This window comes from Chiloscyllium plagiosum, chromosome 5 (assembly GCF_004010195.1).
Source record: "Chiloscyllium plagiosum isolate BGI_BamShark_2017 chromosome 5, ASM401019v2, whole genome shotgun sequence".
Lineage (NCBI taxonomy): Eukaryota > Metazoa > Chordata > Chondrichthyes > Orectolobiformes > Hemiscylliidae > Chiloscyllium > Chiloscyllium plagiosum.
In genome coordinates, this window is record NC_057714.1 from 73,197,579 (window position 1) to 73,215,937 (window position 18,359).

Genomic DNA, 18,359 nt, shown 5'->3' on the forward strand with positions numbered 1-18,359 from the left:
CGCCAAGTTTAAGTGCATTTAAGTCGTCATTGGACAGGCATATGGATGTACATGGAATAGTGTAGGTGGGATGGGCTTCAGATTAGTGTGACAGGGCAGCGCAACATTGAAGGCTGAAGGGCCTGTACTGCGTTGTAATATTCTGTGTTCTACTTGTCTGCACATTCCACTAAACTATCTATGAACCTTTGAAGTTCTACACTATTCTCTTCATGAATCACATTATCTGCAAGTTTTCAATATCTAAACATTATGAAATTGTATCCTATATCCAAGATCTGGGCCACTAATATAGATCAAAAAGAGCAATGGTCTGAACATCAAGCCCTGGGGAACTCCACAATCCTTCAGTCTGAAAAATGCTACCACTGTATTGTTTGTTTCTCGTCACTCATCCAATTTTGTAGCTATTTTGCTGTTGTCCTTTTTGATCCATGCATTCTGACTTTTTCTGTGTGCTATTTTATCTAATATCTTTTAGAAATCCATTTGCACCACATCAGCAGTTTTATCCTTCTCAACCCTCTCTGTTACTTTATCAAAATACTCCAGCAAGTTAGTTAAACACAATTTCCTTTAGCAAATCCATGCTGATTTTGCTTAATTAACCTGCCTTTGTTCAAGAAACTGATCATTTTCTCTTGAATTATTATTCCTAGCAGCTTCTCACCACCAAAATCAAACCAACTGGTCAATAGTTTGGGTTTAACTTTATTCCCTTTTTTGGACAAGGGTGAAATGTTCACAGTTTTTGAATCCTCTGGCACTGCCTCTGATTCTGAAGAAGATTGGAAAATTGTGGCTAGTACCTCCACAATTTCCAGTCTCATTTCTTTCAGTATTCTTAGATACAGCTCCTCTGTTTCCATGTAAAAAACCACTTATGGGCGCCTAATCACTCCTCTGTCCTCCTCTTTCAATACTTTCACTACTTATATAGACATAGAATTCTTTTGAACTCCTCTTTCTGTTAGCTGCCAATCTTTTCCATACTATTCCTTTGTTTTTCTATTTTTTTGAAATCCCCTCTGAACTTTCTTTCTTTGGCCTGTTTCTTAATTGTATTATCCACCAAACATATGTCAGAGGAAAAAAACAGAAAGTGTTGGAGAAACACAGCAGATTTGGAGGCATCTATGGAGAGATAAACAGAGTTAACATTTTGAGTCCAGTGACCCTTCAAGACCTTTTGAATTTCTCTGGCACTTCCTGTTTTTTTTCTTGATTTCCAGCATCTGCAGTTCTTTTTTTATCCTCCTTTTCTGCATTGCCTTAAGCTGTATCGCCCTTGTCATCCAGAGAACCCTGTATTTCTTTCCCCTTTGTGGGAATACAATGGGACTATACTTGAAGTCTCTATTCTTTAAAGGAAGCCTTTTTTTAGTTACAGTATTGCCTACTAATCTTTGATACCAATTGCACTAGCCCCTTAATTCTTCATTATTTCTGGGATATTTTATATTTCCCCCGTGAAAACAGATATATAGTATTTGGTTAGTTGCTCTGCCATTTCCTTATTCCCCATTATGAATTTTGATGCATTTGTAATGGATCAGTATTTGCTTTTGCTAATCTTTGCCTCTTTATATACTTATAGAAACTTATACAGTCCATTTATGTATTTCTCATTATTTTATCGACTTTCTGTTTTCCTTTCATTTGGTCCTTCTTTTGCTGAGTTCTAATGTGCAAAATCCAAGGGCTTACCTTTTTCTTTGTAACTTTATATAATCAAATGCAATTGTTGATTTTTTCACGAGTCATGATCGTAACACTTTGTTTCCTGGCTTTGTTTTTGCATTGAAGGAATATATTTTATCTTAAACAACAAGATTGGATATTGTAAACTTTGTATTGGTTGTTTAATTATTAGTCATTGCCCGTCTAATGTCATACCTTTTAATGTAGTTTCCCAATCCATCATCATTCGGTGGAAAATCTGTGAACATTCAGGAAATGCTCGTTATTTGCCACTTGCAGCACTTTCTACTAATTTTCTTTGACCAAGTTAGAACTGATGAGTGATCAAGAGATAGCCCTGAAAAAGTAGTTTCATGTAGTTTTAGTACCTTGCAATGTATCCTTCAATGATATTGCATTTGGTTACGGAATGTACTTTGCACCACATGTAAACATTTTTAATAAGTATATGTACATGTGTTGATTTGTATTGTCATATTGTCATATCAGATATTCAAGGAAGAGCTCAACACCAGAATTGTACTAGTGGCTATGGAAACGTGGTCAGTTGACAACAAGTTCACCATAGATATGAACCCTCAAGTAACTCTACGAGAGTTTATGAAGTACAAGAGAGATTTCATTACAGTGAAGAGTGATGCAATTCATCTATTTTCGTAAGTAGCATATTCAGATATTTCATCAAAATACTGTGAGATTAATTTTTATGTAGGCTGCAAAGAGTTAAACGCTGATGTCATTCAGATATCATCTGCTTGAAACATTATTTGTAACAGCAGTAAACAATCACTTTGTTAGTGAATTTGTTTTTTTCTTGTGATTGTACATTCACTTAAAAAAATGGCCTTCTGTCTGAGCCGCTTTTCAGAAACCCAGGGTCAGCAAAAGAGCATACTACCAGCAAAAGAGAACTTTGAGGAAACAACTGTCATGTTAATGTGGAAGTTACCAATTCACTCTGGGATTTTGGAGGGGATTAGGAGCAACAAATTAGACATTTTCCTTAGATAATGCCCAGTGTTTTTGTGATGCCTTGAGCCAAGTATCAATACCCAACTCAGAGCAACCTTCCCAGCATTCACTCTACAGCTAACAAATAGTTTTGGAAAGTGCTGAACTTGTGAAACAAGTTTGACTTATGTACATGTTTGTAACATAGAAGATGTAGAAAGTTTTTTTTTAAATAAAGAAAACCTAACAATATCTAACCTTGGAAAGGAAATTAGAAGAGGCAACAATCTGTTGATTTTAAATCTGAGATAGATAATATTTTATTAAGCAAAGGTTTTAAGGGATACATGCCAATGACAGGTTTATGGCGTTAGGCCACAGATCAGCCATAATTTCATTGAATAATGGAATAAGTTTGAGGGGCTGAATGGCCTACTTCTGTTCCTATGATACTATAGCAGAAAGTTGGATTTGTGGGTTTTGAGGGGTTTCTACAGGAATTTCAAGATTTATGGAGGTAAAATGATTTCAGGAGGGAGCTCCAGAGATAACGTGAATAAGATATATGAGAGGATGGAGTCGTAGGACTGAAGAGCCCAGAAATGAATGAATCATTTAAGGAGTTTACAAAAGTTAGGAATACCTATATTGAGGATTGATTTTGAGCCTGACAACAAAGATGTAAAATCGAATGGGTTGGAAAATAGGTATCCACCAGGATTAATGGAGCTAGGAGTGATAGGCGAGCAGATTCTTAGTACAGAGCTGAATACCAATGGCTATATTATGGATAGAAGGCCAAGAAGGAAGCTATTAGTGCAATGGACTCTTGCAATTGGAAGTGACAAAAATGTGCATGAGGTTTTTGGCTGGAGTGCAATCGAGGTGAGTGTGGAAGCAGACAATGTTACAGATATATACACAAGTATATTTGCAGATGACAGCAAGGTTGGTGGTGTAGTGGCCAGTAAAGGTGGTTATCTGGAAATGCAGTGAGATTTCGATCACCTGGACCAGTGGACTGAGGAATGATGGGTGGAGTTTAATTTAGATAAATGCAAGGTGTTGCATTTTAGTGGGTCAAATCAGGGCAGGACTCACACAGTCCATGGTACAGCCGTGGGGAGTGTTATAGAACAAAGAGATCTATGGGTATAGGTTCATAGCTCCTTGAAAGTGGCGTCACCGGTAGACAGGATGGTCAGAGCACTGAGTATAGGAGTTGGATTGTCTTGTTGCAGCTGTACGAGACGTTGATGAGGCCACATTTAGGGTACTGCATGCAGCTCTGACCACCCTATTATTGAAATGATATTATTGAATTAGAAAGAATACAGAAAAGACTTCCTAAGATGCTACCTGGACTAGAAGGTTTGATGTACAAGGAGAGGTTTGATAGGCTGACAGTTATTTTCACTACAGGATAAGAGACAGAGGGTTGACCTTAAAGGTCTATAAAATCATGACAGGCTTAGATAAGGTAGGGGAGTCTAAAATTTGTGAACGTAGGTTTAAAGTGAGAGGGGAGAGATACAATAGGGTCCAGTGGGACATGGGGAGTGTCTGGAATGGGCTGCCAGAGGTAGTTGTGGAAACAAGTACAATTCTGTCATTTAAAAAATATTTAGACAGTTACATGGATGGTGTAGGAATGGAGGGATATGGACCAAACAGAGACAAATGGGTCTAGTTTAATTGTGAAAACTGGGCAGCATGGGTAGGTTGGGCCAAAGGGTCTGTTTCAATATTGTAGACCTCTATGACTATGAGTCTAAGTGTACTTGGTGTTAGAGAGTATGTGAAGTATGAAGCTCAGCACATGCACAGCCATGCTGCCAAGTTTGTGCATAGCTTTGTTATAAGTGAGTGGCTTGGACGAGAGTTGACATCAGCGGCAAAGCAACAGAGCTTATGATTGACAACGAAAAAATGCTTGTGGTTTCCTAATGTTTAACTGAAGGAAATTATGGTTCATTCAAGATTTTATGTCAGATTCAAAGAGGGCAGCTGTCTACTTTCTGCCATCAGTGATGTCAGGTTTATCGAACTCTTCCAGCCTCACAGTTGCCTTTGTAACAGACTTCTGGATGTGGATTTAGGAATCCTGTGCTTACTCATTGTGAGTTCAATACCGGGCAATTTCTCCTCTTTCAGGGAAGGGTAGAATCTTCACGGCACATAAATGGTAGTATTTGTTTGGTGAAATGTTTAGGGGTCTGAGCACAGTGAGCTATGGTGCAATTTGTGGCAGAATCAGAACAAAGAGACTTTGGAGTGTAGGTTCATAGCTCCTTGAAAGTGGAGTCACAGGTAGATAGGATAGTGAAGAAGTCGTTTGGTATGCTTTCCTTTATTGGTCAGAGTATTGAGTACCGGAGTTGGGAGGTCATGTTGCGGCTGTACAGGACATTGGTTAGGCCACTGTTGGAATGTTGCGTGCAGTTCTGGTCTCCTTCCTATCAGAAAGATGTTGTGAAACTTGAAAGTGTTCAGAAAAGATTTCCAAGGATGTTGCCAGGGTTGGAGGACTTGAGCTACAGGGAGAGGCTGAACAGGCTGGGGCTGTTTTCCCTGGAGCATCGGAGGTTATAGAGGTTTACAAAATTATGAGGGGCATGGATCGGGTAAATAGGCAAAGTCTTTTCCCTGGGATGGGGGAGTCCAGAACTAGAGGGCATAGGTTTAGGGTGAGAGGGAAAAGATATAAAAGAGACCTGCGGGGCGACCTTTTCACACAGAGGGTGGTACGTGTATGGAATGAGCTGCCATAGGAAGTGGTGGAGGCTGGTACAGTTACAACATTTAAGAGGCATTTGGATGGGTATATGAATAGGAAGGGTTTGGCAGGTGCTAGCAGGTGGGACTAGATTGGATTGGGATATCTGGTTGGCATGGACGAGTTGGACCGAAGGGTCTGTTTCCATGCTGTACATCTCTATGACTCTACAACAAGGCTGATCTTGACGTTGAGAGCCTCTCACTGTCACAAAGTAGCATTGAAAGTTTCTTGCTAGGCGGCAGGGAGTTGCCAGTGAAGGTGGGTTATAACTTGCTAAGTACCTTGTTAATGGCCCAATTTACCTCATGAATATTCAGCTTCATAAATTACCAAACGCGCCAAATAAGAGGAACCCTCCGTGGGAATCAGAGTGGGTACTTGGTGACTTCAGCTCACTGCTTGCTCTGAAGGTCCTTTATGTTCTGCATGACCAAAAAGCATTTCAGGACCTGATCGACAGTGGTCCAACCACATGCACCCCTTGACCACAGTCATTGGCATTCAGCACTTGTCAATCCCTCACAGTCATTTTGGCGCCCATTCAATACAGTTGCAGGCCACTCAGGAAGCATTGGCTTACACTGCATGTTGCATTGCAGCTAGCATTGAAAGGCTGCAGCAGGGAGAGGCACATCACTCATGGATGGCTTATCTCTGTCCAATCTCAGGGTTGTTCACTTGCTGCCTTAGCACTTGACCACTTAGTGCCTACCTGCATGCTCACAGCATCCAAGCTTTGCCTTGCGATGCCGTACCATGCCTGTTAGTGCATTGCTGCTTCAGTTAGAGACAAAGGTGCTCATTATTGCTGTGCTGCCATGCTCTTTTGTACAGACACACAGATGGACTGCTTATCTGTAGGGATCTGTCTACGGGTGAGCAGAGGGGTTAGGCATCATCTTGCTATATGGCACGAGACTTCAATCTGATACCTGCACCATGTAGCAACTAGCTGTACAGCCAACACAGTGCACATTTATTCAACCAAGTGGACAATTTGGAAACTGATGGGGTCCACTGCTGTATCTGGTCACCAGGCAAAGCCCAATGCTTTCAGTGTCCACCATGAACTGTGTTCCCTTCCATCACTTGCCTTTTCTAGATGTGAAATGCAACTGGAAAATGGTTGGGACAACACCAGGAGAGAATCAGTGTCACTTTGACGGTTAAAGTGCGTGATCCACATCTCAGGGAGAGGTCAAAGACTTAGGGCCCCTCAGGATGCATGGAGTGTGCAGAAAGCCCAGAATTTTCCAGCCTGACTTCATTTCCTGGGATGAAGAACTTGCAGTACTTACATTGGCTCTATATTCCCAGGATTCTGTGATGGTACAATGCCGGATGCTGAAGCAGGTCCTGAAGGCTGTGGGAGTGGGAGGCCATCCTATCCTGGTGACTGTGAAGGTGACAGCTGCTGTGCATTTCTGGCTGATAGGGTTTTTTTTTTAGATTAGATTACTTACAGTGTGGAAACAGGCCCTTCGGCCCAACAAGTCCACACCGCCCCGCCGAAGCGCAACCCACCCATTCCCCTACCTTTACCCCTTACCTAACACTATGGGCAATTTAGCATGGCCAATTCACCTGGCCTGCACATCTTTGGACTGTGGGTGGAAACCGGAGCACCCGGAGGAAACCCACGCAGACACGGGGAGAACGTGCAAACTCCACACAGTCAGTCGCCTGAGGCGGGAATTGAACCCGGGTCTCTGGCGCTGTGAGGCAGCAGTGCTAACCACTGTGCCACCGTGCCGCCCACTAAGGTTCTTCTAGGCAGTGATGGGTGACCTGTTTGGGACCTCTCAGTTGTACACTCACAAAAACATGGTGACAGTGGCTGAGGTCATCTGTGGAAGATCACACCGATGTCATGGTCAGTGCTGCAGCCCAGGCAGTAGGATTTAGAAACATAGTTGGCTTCTCCCAGGTGCAGGGTACCATTGACTGTAAACACACGACACTGAGAGGGCCATATCACAACCCTGCAGAATTCATCAGTCGGAACGGCTTCCATTCAGTTCATGTCCAGGTGATCTGTGATCACCATTTACCAGTTTCTGGAGTTGTGTGCCCACTACCCTGCCATCTGCAACAACACCTACGTCCTAGAGCACTCTTATATACCTGCTGAATTTGAGGGTGATGGTGCCTTACAAGACTGGTTACTTGAGGACAAGGGCTCCCCAATTAAATGACACCATTGTGCAATCTCCATCTGTTACAGAGCACAGATACATGCTTTGACCAGGGCTGAGGTGAAGCAGACAATGGTGCTGCTGGAGATGTAATTCTACTGCCTGGAATCCAGTCTGGGGGAGCCTTCCAATATTGTCTGAACAGAGTGTGTTAGTCATTCCTGATGAAGGGCTTATGCCCGAAACGTTGACTCTCTTGCTCCTCCAGTGCTGCCTGACTGGCTTTTCCAGCACCATACTCTCAACTCTGAACAGAGTATGCTGCTTTGTATAAATGGAGCAGGCAAAGTGGTGAAGTGCTGGATGCTGAGGAACTGGGCAATTGGAGAACTCTTCTATGGAAGATGACAAGGTTATTGGGAAGCTCTGCTTGTAAGTAACAGAAGTCAGCTACAAGCCAGACATGATCTTGTTGACACCTGGTTCCTGTAGATGAGAGCTGGGTGCTGTAGACCATCGGAGAGTGTAAAACAGTCATTGGTTGTCACACCTTTCTTTGGTTTGCTTTGTGAGGTAAACTGCAGCCTCTACTGGTTTTGTTTGTGTTCACTTTTGCTGGCTGTAAATAAAAGCACATGTTTGGATTTGACGGATTGTCACTGTCCAGAAAACAATTGGTGGGTCTGCAGTGTAACCTTGGGAACAGAGTAGTGGTGACTAAGGGAAAGTGTTCAGATGGGATGTAGCTACAGATAAGGACAGGTAGGACGTGTTGCCTGAATGGTGAGAGAATGGGTTTGTATGAGTGAGGGACTGTCAGCCATGTTGGCTGTGTGGCTGTTGGACAATGACCTCGCTAGCCAAGGGCAATGTCAGATTGCCAACACTCCTCCATGTGTACAGTGGCCTTTCAAAATGGCAAGGACACAGGCCCAAAATCAATGGATTGGACATCCACCGAGTGGCAAGTTGTGATTGGAATCAGACTTGGCGGATGCCATAGGGTGGCGTAGCAAGTTAATGAGGTGTATTTGTTAAGATGCAGCGAAAAATTCTTGCTGCAATAAGCCTCTCAGTGAAAATCATTCCAAAAACTCAACAGAGCTCATACATACTGAGAAAAGTAAAATTCAGTCCATTGTTAGATTTCATAAAGACTGCTACGATCCGCAAGGATATTTCTGTTCCTTGCAGTGTTATATATTTTCCAAAATAAGGTTTCTCTCTTTACTCCCTTCCTACATCATTTCCTTTCAAATACTTCTTTCATTTTAAATATTAAGTTGACTGTTCATCTTGCTTTCTCAATACTTAATAAAAAAAAAACCTCTGCATCAATAGGAAAGAGATACTATTATTGTTGAGTCCCATATGGGTTTCTGTGATAAATTGACATTGCTAAAGTGTGATACTCTGAGGAAGATATTGGTATCCTAAGTATAGCCTGATTGATAAATAACCTCCAAATTTTGGAAAGTTGGTTTATGGTTCAAGTTAGAACTGTTTTTTTAATTGGTAACTAATTAGGCTCCCTACTCATTAAATAAAACAACCCTTCAAGGGGATATTAATGCTAATAAGACTGCTGAACCCAATAAGCTCTGCTGTTATGAATTAGTGAGATGATTTGTCAAAATCCCATAGATCTCGCTTCTTCTGCCCCATGTGGTATATCATTCCAAGTATTCATTATTTTCTTGAATATAATGAAAGATAAATCTCAGGATTATGCAATACTGCTTTACTTTAATGTGACATTGTACTTGAAACAAGAGCTGATCACAGCACAAAGTATCAACAATTAACAAGATGATGATCCTGACGATTTTGTACTGTACCTTTATGTAATGTGGTCTGCTTTTTAAGTTACGCATCAAATTGTCCAGATTTGGAAAATGATCATTTAGCCATCAGTCTGTATTTTCCCTTTGCAAATTCAATTATTTTCATCATATGCTTATGCTGGTTCTTAATGAGAATACAGTTAGATATGTTCGGTCTGTATCCTCTAGAGTTTAGAAGAGTCAGAGGTGACTTAATTGAAACATGTAAGACCCTGAGGGGACTTGACTGGGTAGATGTTGAAAGGATGTTTCCTCTGGTGGGAGAATCTCAAACTAGTCATCATAGTTTAAAATTGAGGGGGCTGCTCTTTAAAACAGATAAAAAAAACATTTTTCTCTCAGAGGATTGAGAGTCTTTGGAATTCCCTTCCTCAAAAGGCAATGGATGCATAATTTTAAAATATTTTTAATGTAGAGGTAGACAGATTCCTGATTGACAAGGAGATGAAAGATTGTCGGAGAAAGGCAGAAATGTAGAGTTGAGGATGAAAGCAGATCATCCGTGATCTTATTGAGTGATGGAGCAGGGTCAATGGGCAGAGTGGCCTACTGTCATTCCTTGTTTGTGTGTTTGTTTGTACATGTGCAGAGGAACCTCGATTATCTGAATGAGATGGGTGGGCACTATTTCATTCGGATAATCAATTGTTTGGATAATCGACTTACCTTAAACAAGGGAAACTATACTGTTCTAACGCTGTGCTGCACCAGAGAATTTGTTCAAATCTATAATTTTAATGAGTCTGCCACTTAAACAAACTAATCCTTGCAGTCTGCAAATTACAGGTTAGAATGTGAAGGACTTACCATCGCATAAATACTGTATATCAAATCCCAGCATTAAACAAGGTCCTGAACAGCTCCTGTGATCACAAGAGCATTTGTCAGTTTCCAGGAACACAGTCTCATGATAGGAAGACAGAAGCTCTGCCTCAATCATGTGTTTATGTTCTCGGCCATTTTTTTTAAATGAACGGCCCAGTAAAGTGAGGGAGATATAGTTCTGTGAAACACTTACTTTTATAAAGGGCTGTGTGACAACCCTTACCTTAAAAATATCCAGTTGCTGACGCTTGAGCTGCTTGTGTTACTTTGTTTTTGCCAGCGTTTTCACGTGTCCTTCGGTACAAGTAAATCGAATACACTTACCTCTTTGATGTAACATTTTTGTGGGACCTTGAAACTCTATTTTGGATAATCTGAAATTTGGATAATCAATATTCGGATAATTGTGGTTCCTCTGTATGTGAAACTTAATCTACACTTTATCTACCTATCGATATTCTTCAGTAAAGCTTGTAGTTACATCTATCCTTTTAGTGGCCCTGTTTAGATTGCATCAGTAAAGTTGACAACTATGTTTAGTTTCTAAAGGCAAATCATTTCAATGAAACAGAATCAGCATGACTCAAAACAGTGACACCTTAAGGATTAGAACCGACCACTCAACAATTAAGCTACTGTATATGAAATAGCAAACTGATATTTCAGTTACCCTCTGCTCAGTACACTCTGTGTACACTCTGTGAAAGCTGCTTCTTTCACAGTCAAATGCATCAATTTATGAATAAAACAGCAATGAAATCACCAGTTTGCACCTAATTTAAGGGCTGGCATCTTTAAATCTTTTGAGCATCTGACTGCAGTTGTCATATGAAAGCCTTTCAGATAGACTGTCTCTTTCTTTAGTAATGCTGCCAGTTTGAAGCCTGGCATTATCACAGATGAGAAAAAGAACATTCTTTCCAAAGATTACTCATGTTGTTGTGTTATACTTCACGGAAGTCAACAATGGTTTTGCTTATGATCCCAACAACGATTTTGCTGTTAAGGAGAAAAAAAATGCAATTGTTAATAATCTGAAATAGTGAGCATTCATAGCAAGACTATGTATTGTGGTCTATGAAGAAGAGTCATTTTCACCTTGAGTGATGAAGACCTTTGAAGGTAATACAGTTAATGACAAATAGATAGCAGAGTGGGTTAGAATGGCAGTGTCACAGAAAGAAACTGATTTCAGATCCAACCCAGACTTCTACACGGAAGTATTTATCCTTTAAAGCATGTTATGAAACGATTTTCAATCTTAATCTACTTTCTGTTGCTTCACCCATCAGATGCAAACTCCTCTAAGATGCGAAAAGAACAATTTTATTCAACAAGCTTAAAATATTGATCATTGTGAGAAATGGAGTGACAGAGTAGCAGCAATATTGTAATGAGATATATTGTTATTTTAGGGTAGAGAAAACCCTCATTCATTGGAAAACTGTTGCAAGAATGCTTCATGCTGACATTGTGCCATAGTTGAACCTGCTCCAATCTAATAAATCTGGTAAAAAGCAATTTAACTCCCTCTCGGAGTGTATTTCTATTTGAATTCTTGCTAACCTTAATAGAAGGAGGTAGTCGAGGAAGAAACTGAAGGAGAGGTTTTGACAAGATGGGTGAAGAATGACGGAGACTATCTCATTGGGGAAACTGCCACATTCTAAATGAGAGAAGAAAAGGGGGGTGGAAAAGAGATAGTGAATAGGGAGAAGGATAAAGAGGAATGGAAGTGGAAAAAGCAACGTAGTAAGGGAAGGGGGAAGAAAAGGGTGCTTTAGGAGGGAAATGAGATGAAAGAGAAGGGAAACAAGTGAGGGAAACTGTTGAGGATCAAAGGTGGCAGATATCAGTGAACTCCTGTATGGCAAGCGGTATAGCTTTCTTTTCACGTTACCTAGCTATCCTGGTGGGTCCCAGGTTTTGTCTCAGTCAGGTGGAGAACTAGGGAAGTCTTCTGAATAGAGGACACAAACTTAAGCCCAGTGAAAAGTTTTGGTGAGAGTAAGCTTCCAGTGAGGGGAAGGGCTGGTGGCAGGCAGTTTCCAGTGAGTGAGAAGGCACTAGAGGCAAGATGACAATACAGGGCTGGTTTCAGTATTAAGGCTGATAGAAACTGGCACACCGGGGATAGCTTGAATCATAATGGAATGAGATCAGGAGAATATTGGCTTAAGAAGAATTAGCTGGCAGAATTTCAGGTACTGCAGGTGGCTGAGAATGATTTGGAGTGTCATCAACAAACGATGCATAAAATGCAACTTGTATACACATAATTTGTATTCATTATATGATAAACCTCTTCTGTTGATACAATTCCTGTCTGTGCTATTTAACAGTTTATTAATCTTTTCCATTATAAATCTCTATGTCTGCATGGATTATATTTTATACTCAATATATGAGGCTTGTTTTGTTGAAACCTCATCAAGTGCCTGAATGAAATTAGACCATGTATTGTGGTCTACGAAGAAGAGTCATTTTCATCTTGAATAATGAATACCTTTTGAATGAGGTCGAGAAAGGCTCTACAAAAACTGTACTTGGGGTGCAAAATGTCTCCTGTTAGAAAAAACGGATAAAACTTGATGGGGTTAAAAAAAATTTGCCTTCTACAAACGATTCTGGGTAATCCAAGATGGAGGACGGGAAAAATTTCAGGCTGTAACAGCTGCACCTTTTTTAAGGTATTTTAGGTGTTGGAGGTGATTTCCTCGAATTCCAGGAGCAGCAATTACTGTTTTATATGCTATTGCATTGTTTTGGAACTTTGGGGAAAAAAAGTCAAAACAACAGCAGTTTTAAAAGGGAGAAGAACAGACAAAGAAAGCACATGGTGAGGACAGTCCAGGAGAGAGAGAAAGAAACCAACACTGCCTTTGCTGTTTGAATTCATGGATCGCTGGACATCGGAGTGCGTCTGGGAAAATTAACAAACAATGAAATTCACAACTGATCTTGGAGGAACTGTTGAGTGAAGTTCACAGCACAGAAGCAGATAAATGTATTGTTGTTTTAAGTGTGACCTACAGAAAGTCTGGAGGAGTAAGCAGAGTGGGTTCTTTCTTGATTATATGTTTTTGGAGATATGTCTCTTTATTAAACTTAAAATATAAGCCATAACTATTAATTTAACCTGGGGCAGTGTTTGTAGAGGAATAAGACGGTGTTATTTTCTGGGTCTGTATATTGTGAAGAAGCAAAAATGGCCTTTAGTAAAGTGAAATGTGCTTCTTGTCAGATGTGGGAGTTTAAATAGAGTTTAAAGGTTACTGCGGATTTTATCTGCCAAAAATGCTGTTGGTTGCGAACCTTATCAGATCGAATGGGATCGGTTAGAGAGACAGTTAGAAGCAATGAGGAATTTGCATTAACAACAGTATGTGATGGATGGCAGTTATAGGAATGGGGGAAAGTCTCAGGTACAGTCACATAGATGGGTTAACTCCAGGAAAGGTAAGAGAGGTAGGCAGCTAGAGCAGGAGTCTTTTGTGGCTATACCCATTTCAAACAGTATGCTGTTTTGGAAACTGTAGGGGAAGGATGGATTCTCAGGGGAACGTAGCACGACAGCCAAGTTTTGTGGTATTGAGACTGACTCTAATGCAACGAGGGGTACGTAGGCTTCTAAGAGATCAATTGTGCTAGGGGATTTTATAATCATCTAGCAAGCAACAATTTGATTTCAGATAATCAACATGGTTTCGTCAAGGGTAGGTCGTGTCTCACAAAGGTCATTGAGTTTTTTGAGAAGGTGACCAAGCATGTGGATGAAGGTAGGGCAGTTGACGTGATATACTTGGACTTCAGTAAAGCCTTTGATAAGGTTCCACGTGGTTGACTGTTGGAGAAAATGCAGAGGCATGGGATTGAGGGTGACATAGCAGTTTAGAAACTGGCTTTCTGGAAGAAGGCACCGAGTGGTGGTTGATGGAAAATATTCAGTCTGGAGTCTGGTTACTAGTGGTGTGCCACAAGGATCTGTTTTGGGACCATTGCTGTTTGTCATTTTTATAAATGACTGAGACATAGGCATAGGTAAGATGGATTAGTAAATTTGCAGACGACACTAAAGTCGGTGGAGTAGTGGACAGTTTGGAAGAATGTTACAGGTTGCAGGGGGACTTGGATAAACTGCAGAATTGGGCTGAGAGGTGGCAAATGGAGTTCAATGCAGTTAAATGTGAGGTGATGCACTTTGGGAAGAATAACAGGAAGGCAGAGTACTGGGTCAATGGAAAGATTCTTGGTAGTGTGGATGTGCAGAGGGATCTTGGAGTCTATGTACATACATCCCTGAAAGTTGCCATCCAGGTGAATACTGCTGTTAAGAAGGCATACAGTGTGTTAGGTTTCATTGGTAGAGGGATTGAGTTCCGGAACACGCAATATCATGCTGCAACTATACAAAACGCTGCTGAGGCCACACTTGGAATATTGTGTACAGTTCTGGTCGCCCCGTTACAGAAAGGATGTGGAAGCACTGGAAAAGGTGCAGAGGAGATTTACCAGGATGTTGCCTGGTCTGGAGGAAAGGTCTTATGAGGAAAGGCTGAGAGACTTGGAAAGAAGAAGGCTAAGGGAGGATTTGATAGAGACATATAAGATGATCAGAGGATTAGATAGGGTAGACCGTGAAATACCTTTTCCTAGGATGATGACGTCAGCTTGTATGCGAGGGCATAACTACAAATTGAGGGGTGATAGATTTAAGACAGATGTCAGAGGCAAGTTCTTTAACCAGAGAGTGGTAAGGGCGTGGAATGCCCTACCTGCTACGGTAGTCAACTAGCCACATTAGGGAGATTAAAAGAATCCTTTGCTAAACACATGGATGGTATTGGGATAGTGTAGGGGGTGAAGTGAGAATACTTCATAGGTCGGTGCAACATCAAGGGCCGAAGGGCCTGTTCTGCGCTGTATTGTTCCATGTTCTATGTTCTATTCTCTAGTCCAAGGTATAGACAGACGTTTCTGTGGCCAGCAGCGAAAAATCAGAATGGTGTGTTGCTTCCCTGGTGCCAGGATCAAGGATGTCTCAGAGAGGGTGCAGAATGTTCTCACGGGGAGAGGAGCCAACAAGAGGTCATTGTCCACATAGGAAGGGAAAAGGTTGATAGTCTGAAGGGAGATTACAGAGAGTTAGGCAGGAATTTAAAAAGGAAGCCCTCAAGAGTAGTAAGATCTGGATTACTCCCGGTGCTATGAGCTAGTGAGGGCAGGAATAGGAGGATAGAGCAGATGAATGCATGGCTGAGGAGCTGGTGAATGGGAGAAGGATTCATATTTTTGGATCATTGGAATCTCTTTTGGGGTAGAAGTGACCTGTACAAGAAGGACGGATTGCACCTAAATTGGAAGGGGACTAGTGTACTGGAAGGGAAATTTGCTGGAGCTGCTCGGGAGGATTTAAACTAGTAAGGTGGGGGGGGTGGAAACAGGGAGATAGTGAGGAAAGAGATCGATCTGAGACTGGTACAGCTGAGAACAGAAGTGAATCAAACAGTCAGGGCAGGCAGGGACAAGGTAGGACTAATAAATTAAACTGCATTTATTTCAATGCAAGGGGCCTAACAGGGAAGGCAGATGAACTCAGGGCGTGGTTAGGAACATGGGACTGGGATATCATAGCAATTACAGAAACATGGCTCAGGGATGGGCAGGACTGGCAGCTTAATGTTCCAGGAAACAAATGCTACAGGAAGGATAGAAAGGGAGGCAAGAGAGGAGGGGGAGTGGCATTTTTGATAAGGGATAGCATTACAGCTGTTCTGAGGGAGGATATTCCTGGAAATACATCCAGGATGTATTTGGGTGGAACTGAGAAATAAGAAAGGGATGATCACCTTATTGGGATTGTATTATAGACCCTCTAATAGTCATAGGGAAATTGAGAAACAAATTTGTAAGGAGATCTCAGCTATCTGTAAAATAATAGGGTGGCTATGGTGGGGGATGATAACTTTCCAAACATCGACTAGGACTGCCATAGTGTTAAGGGTTTAGGTGGAGAGGAATTTGTTACGTGTGTAGAAGAAAACTTTCTAATTCCATATATGGATGTACCTACTAGAGAAGGTGCAAAACTTGACCTACTCTTGGGAAATAAAGCAGGACAGGTGACTGAGGTGTCAGTGGGAGAGCACTTTGGGGCCAGCGACCATAATTCTATTACATTTCAAATAGTGATGGAAAAGGATAGACCAGATCTAAAAGTTGAAGTTCTAAATTGGAGAAAGGCTAATTTTGACAGTAATAGCCAAGAACTTTTGAAAGCTGACTGGGGGCAGATGTTCGCAAGTAAAGGTACGGCTGGAAAATGGGAAGCCTTCAGAAATGAGATAACGAGAATCCAGAGAAAGTATACTCCTGTTAGGGTGCAAGGAAAGGCTGGTGGGTATGGGGATTGCTGGATGACTAAAGAAATTGAGGGTTTGGTTAAGAAAAAGAAGGAAGGTCGAGTGAATCCTCAGAAGAGTATAAAGGAAGTTGGAGTATACTTAAGAAGGAAATCAAGAGGGCAAAACGGGGACATGAGATAGCTTTGGCTAATAGAATTAAGGAGAATCCAAAGGATTTTTACAAATACGTTAATGACTAAAGGGTAACTAGGGAGAGAATAGGGCCCCTCAAAGATCAGCAAGGCGGCCTTTGTGTGGAGCCGCAGAAAATGGGGGAGATACTAAACGAGTATTTTGCATCAGTAGTTACTGTGGAAAAGGATATGGAAGATATAGAATGCAGGGAAATAGATGGTGACATCTAGCAAAATGTCCAGATTACAGAGGAGGAAGTGCTGGGTGTCTTGAAACGGTTAAAGGTAGATAAATCCCCAGGATCTGATCAGGTGTACCTGAGAACTCTGTGGAAGCTAGAGAAGTGATTGCTGGGCCTCTTGCTGAGATATTTGTATTATCGATAGTCACAGGTGATGTGCTGGAAGACTGGAGGTTGGCTCACGTGGTGCCACTGTTTAAGAAGGTGGTAAGGACAAGCCAGGGAACTCTCGACCGGTGAGCCTGACCTCAGTGGTGGGCAAGTTGTTAGAGGGAATCCTGAGGGATAGGATGTACATGTATTTTGGAAAGGCAAGGACTGATCAGGGATAGTCAACATGGCTTTGTGCGTGGGAAATCATGTCTCACAAACTTGATTGAGTTTTTTGAGGGAGTAACCATGAGGATTGATGAGGACAGAGCAGTAGATGTGATCCATATGGATTTCAGTAAGGCGTTCAACAAGGTTCCCCATGGGAGACTGATTAGCAAGGTTAGATCTCACGGAATACAGGGAGAACAAGCCATTTGGATACAGAACTGGCTCAAAGGTAGAAGACAGAGGGTGGTAGTGGAGGGTAGTTTTTCAGACTGGAGGCCTGTGACCAGTGGAGTGCCATAAGGAGCGGTGCTGGGTGCTCTACTTTTTGTTATTTACATAAATGATTTGAATGTGAGCAGAAGAGATACAGTTTGCAGATGACCCCAAAATTGGAGGTGTGATAGCGAAGAGGGTTACCTCAGATTACAACAGGATCTTGACAGATGGAGTTTAATTCAGATAAATGCGAGGTGCTGCATTTTAGGAAAGCAAATCTTAGCAGGATGTATACACTTAATGGTAAGGTCCTAGGGAGTGTTGCTGAACAAAGAGACCTTGAAAGTGGAGTCTCAGGTAGATAGCTCCTTGAAAGTGGAGTCTCAGGTAGATAGGATAGTGAAGAAGTCGTTTGGTATGCTTTCCTTTATTGGTCAGAGTATTGAGTACAGGAGTTGGGAGGTCATGTTGCGGCTGTACAGGACATTTGTTAGACAACTGTTGGAATATTGCATGCAATTTTGGTCTTCTTCCTATCGGAAAAATGTTGTGAAACTTGAAAGTGTTCAGAAAAGATTTCCAAGGATGTTGCCAGGGTTGGAGGGTTTGAGCTACAGGGAGAGACTGAACAGGCTGGGGCTGTTTTCCCTGGAGCGTCGGAGGCTGAGGGGTGACCTTATAGAGGTTTACAAAGTTATGAGGGGCATGGATAGGGTAAATAGACAAAGTCTTTTCCCTGGGGTCGAGGAGTCCAGAACTAGAGGGCATAGGTTTAGGGTGAGAGGGGAAAGATATAAAAGAGACCTA

The 18,359-nt window shown here is 41.6% G+C and overlaps 1 protein-coding gene across 7 annotated transcripts in view; it reads left to right on the forward strand.

Moving 5' to 3' along the window:
- The window catches only part of adam22 (ADAM metallopeptidase domain 22), a 364,949-nt gene that overhangs the window by 189,156 nt on the left and 157,434 nt on the right, over window positions 1-18,359 (forward strand). For all 7 annotated transcript variants that reach the window (XM_043690347.1, XM_043690348.1, XM_043690350.1 and 4 more), the window contains exon 11: window positions 2,191-2,357. In XM_043690347.1, coding sequence (XP_043546282.1) covers window positions 2,191-2,357 — 167 coding nt within the window. The remainder of the gene's footprint in view (window positions 1-2,190; window positions 2,358-18,359) is intronic.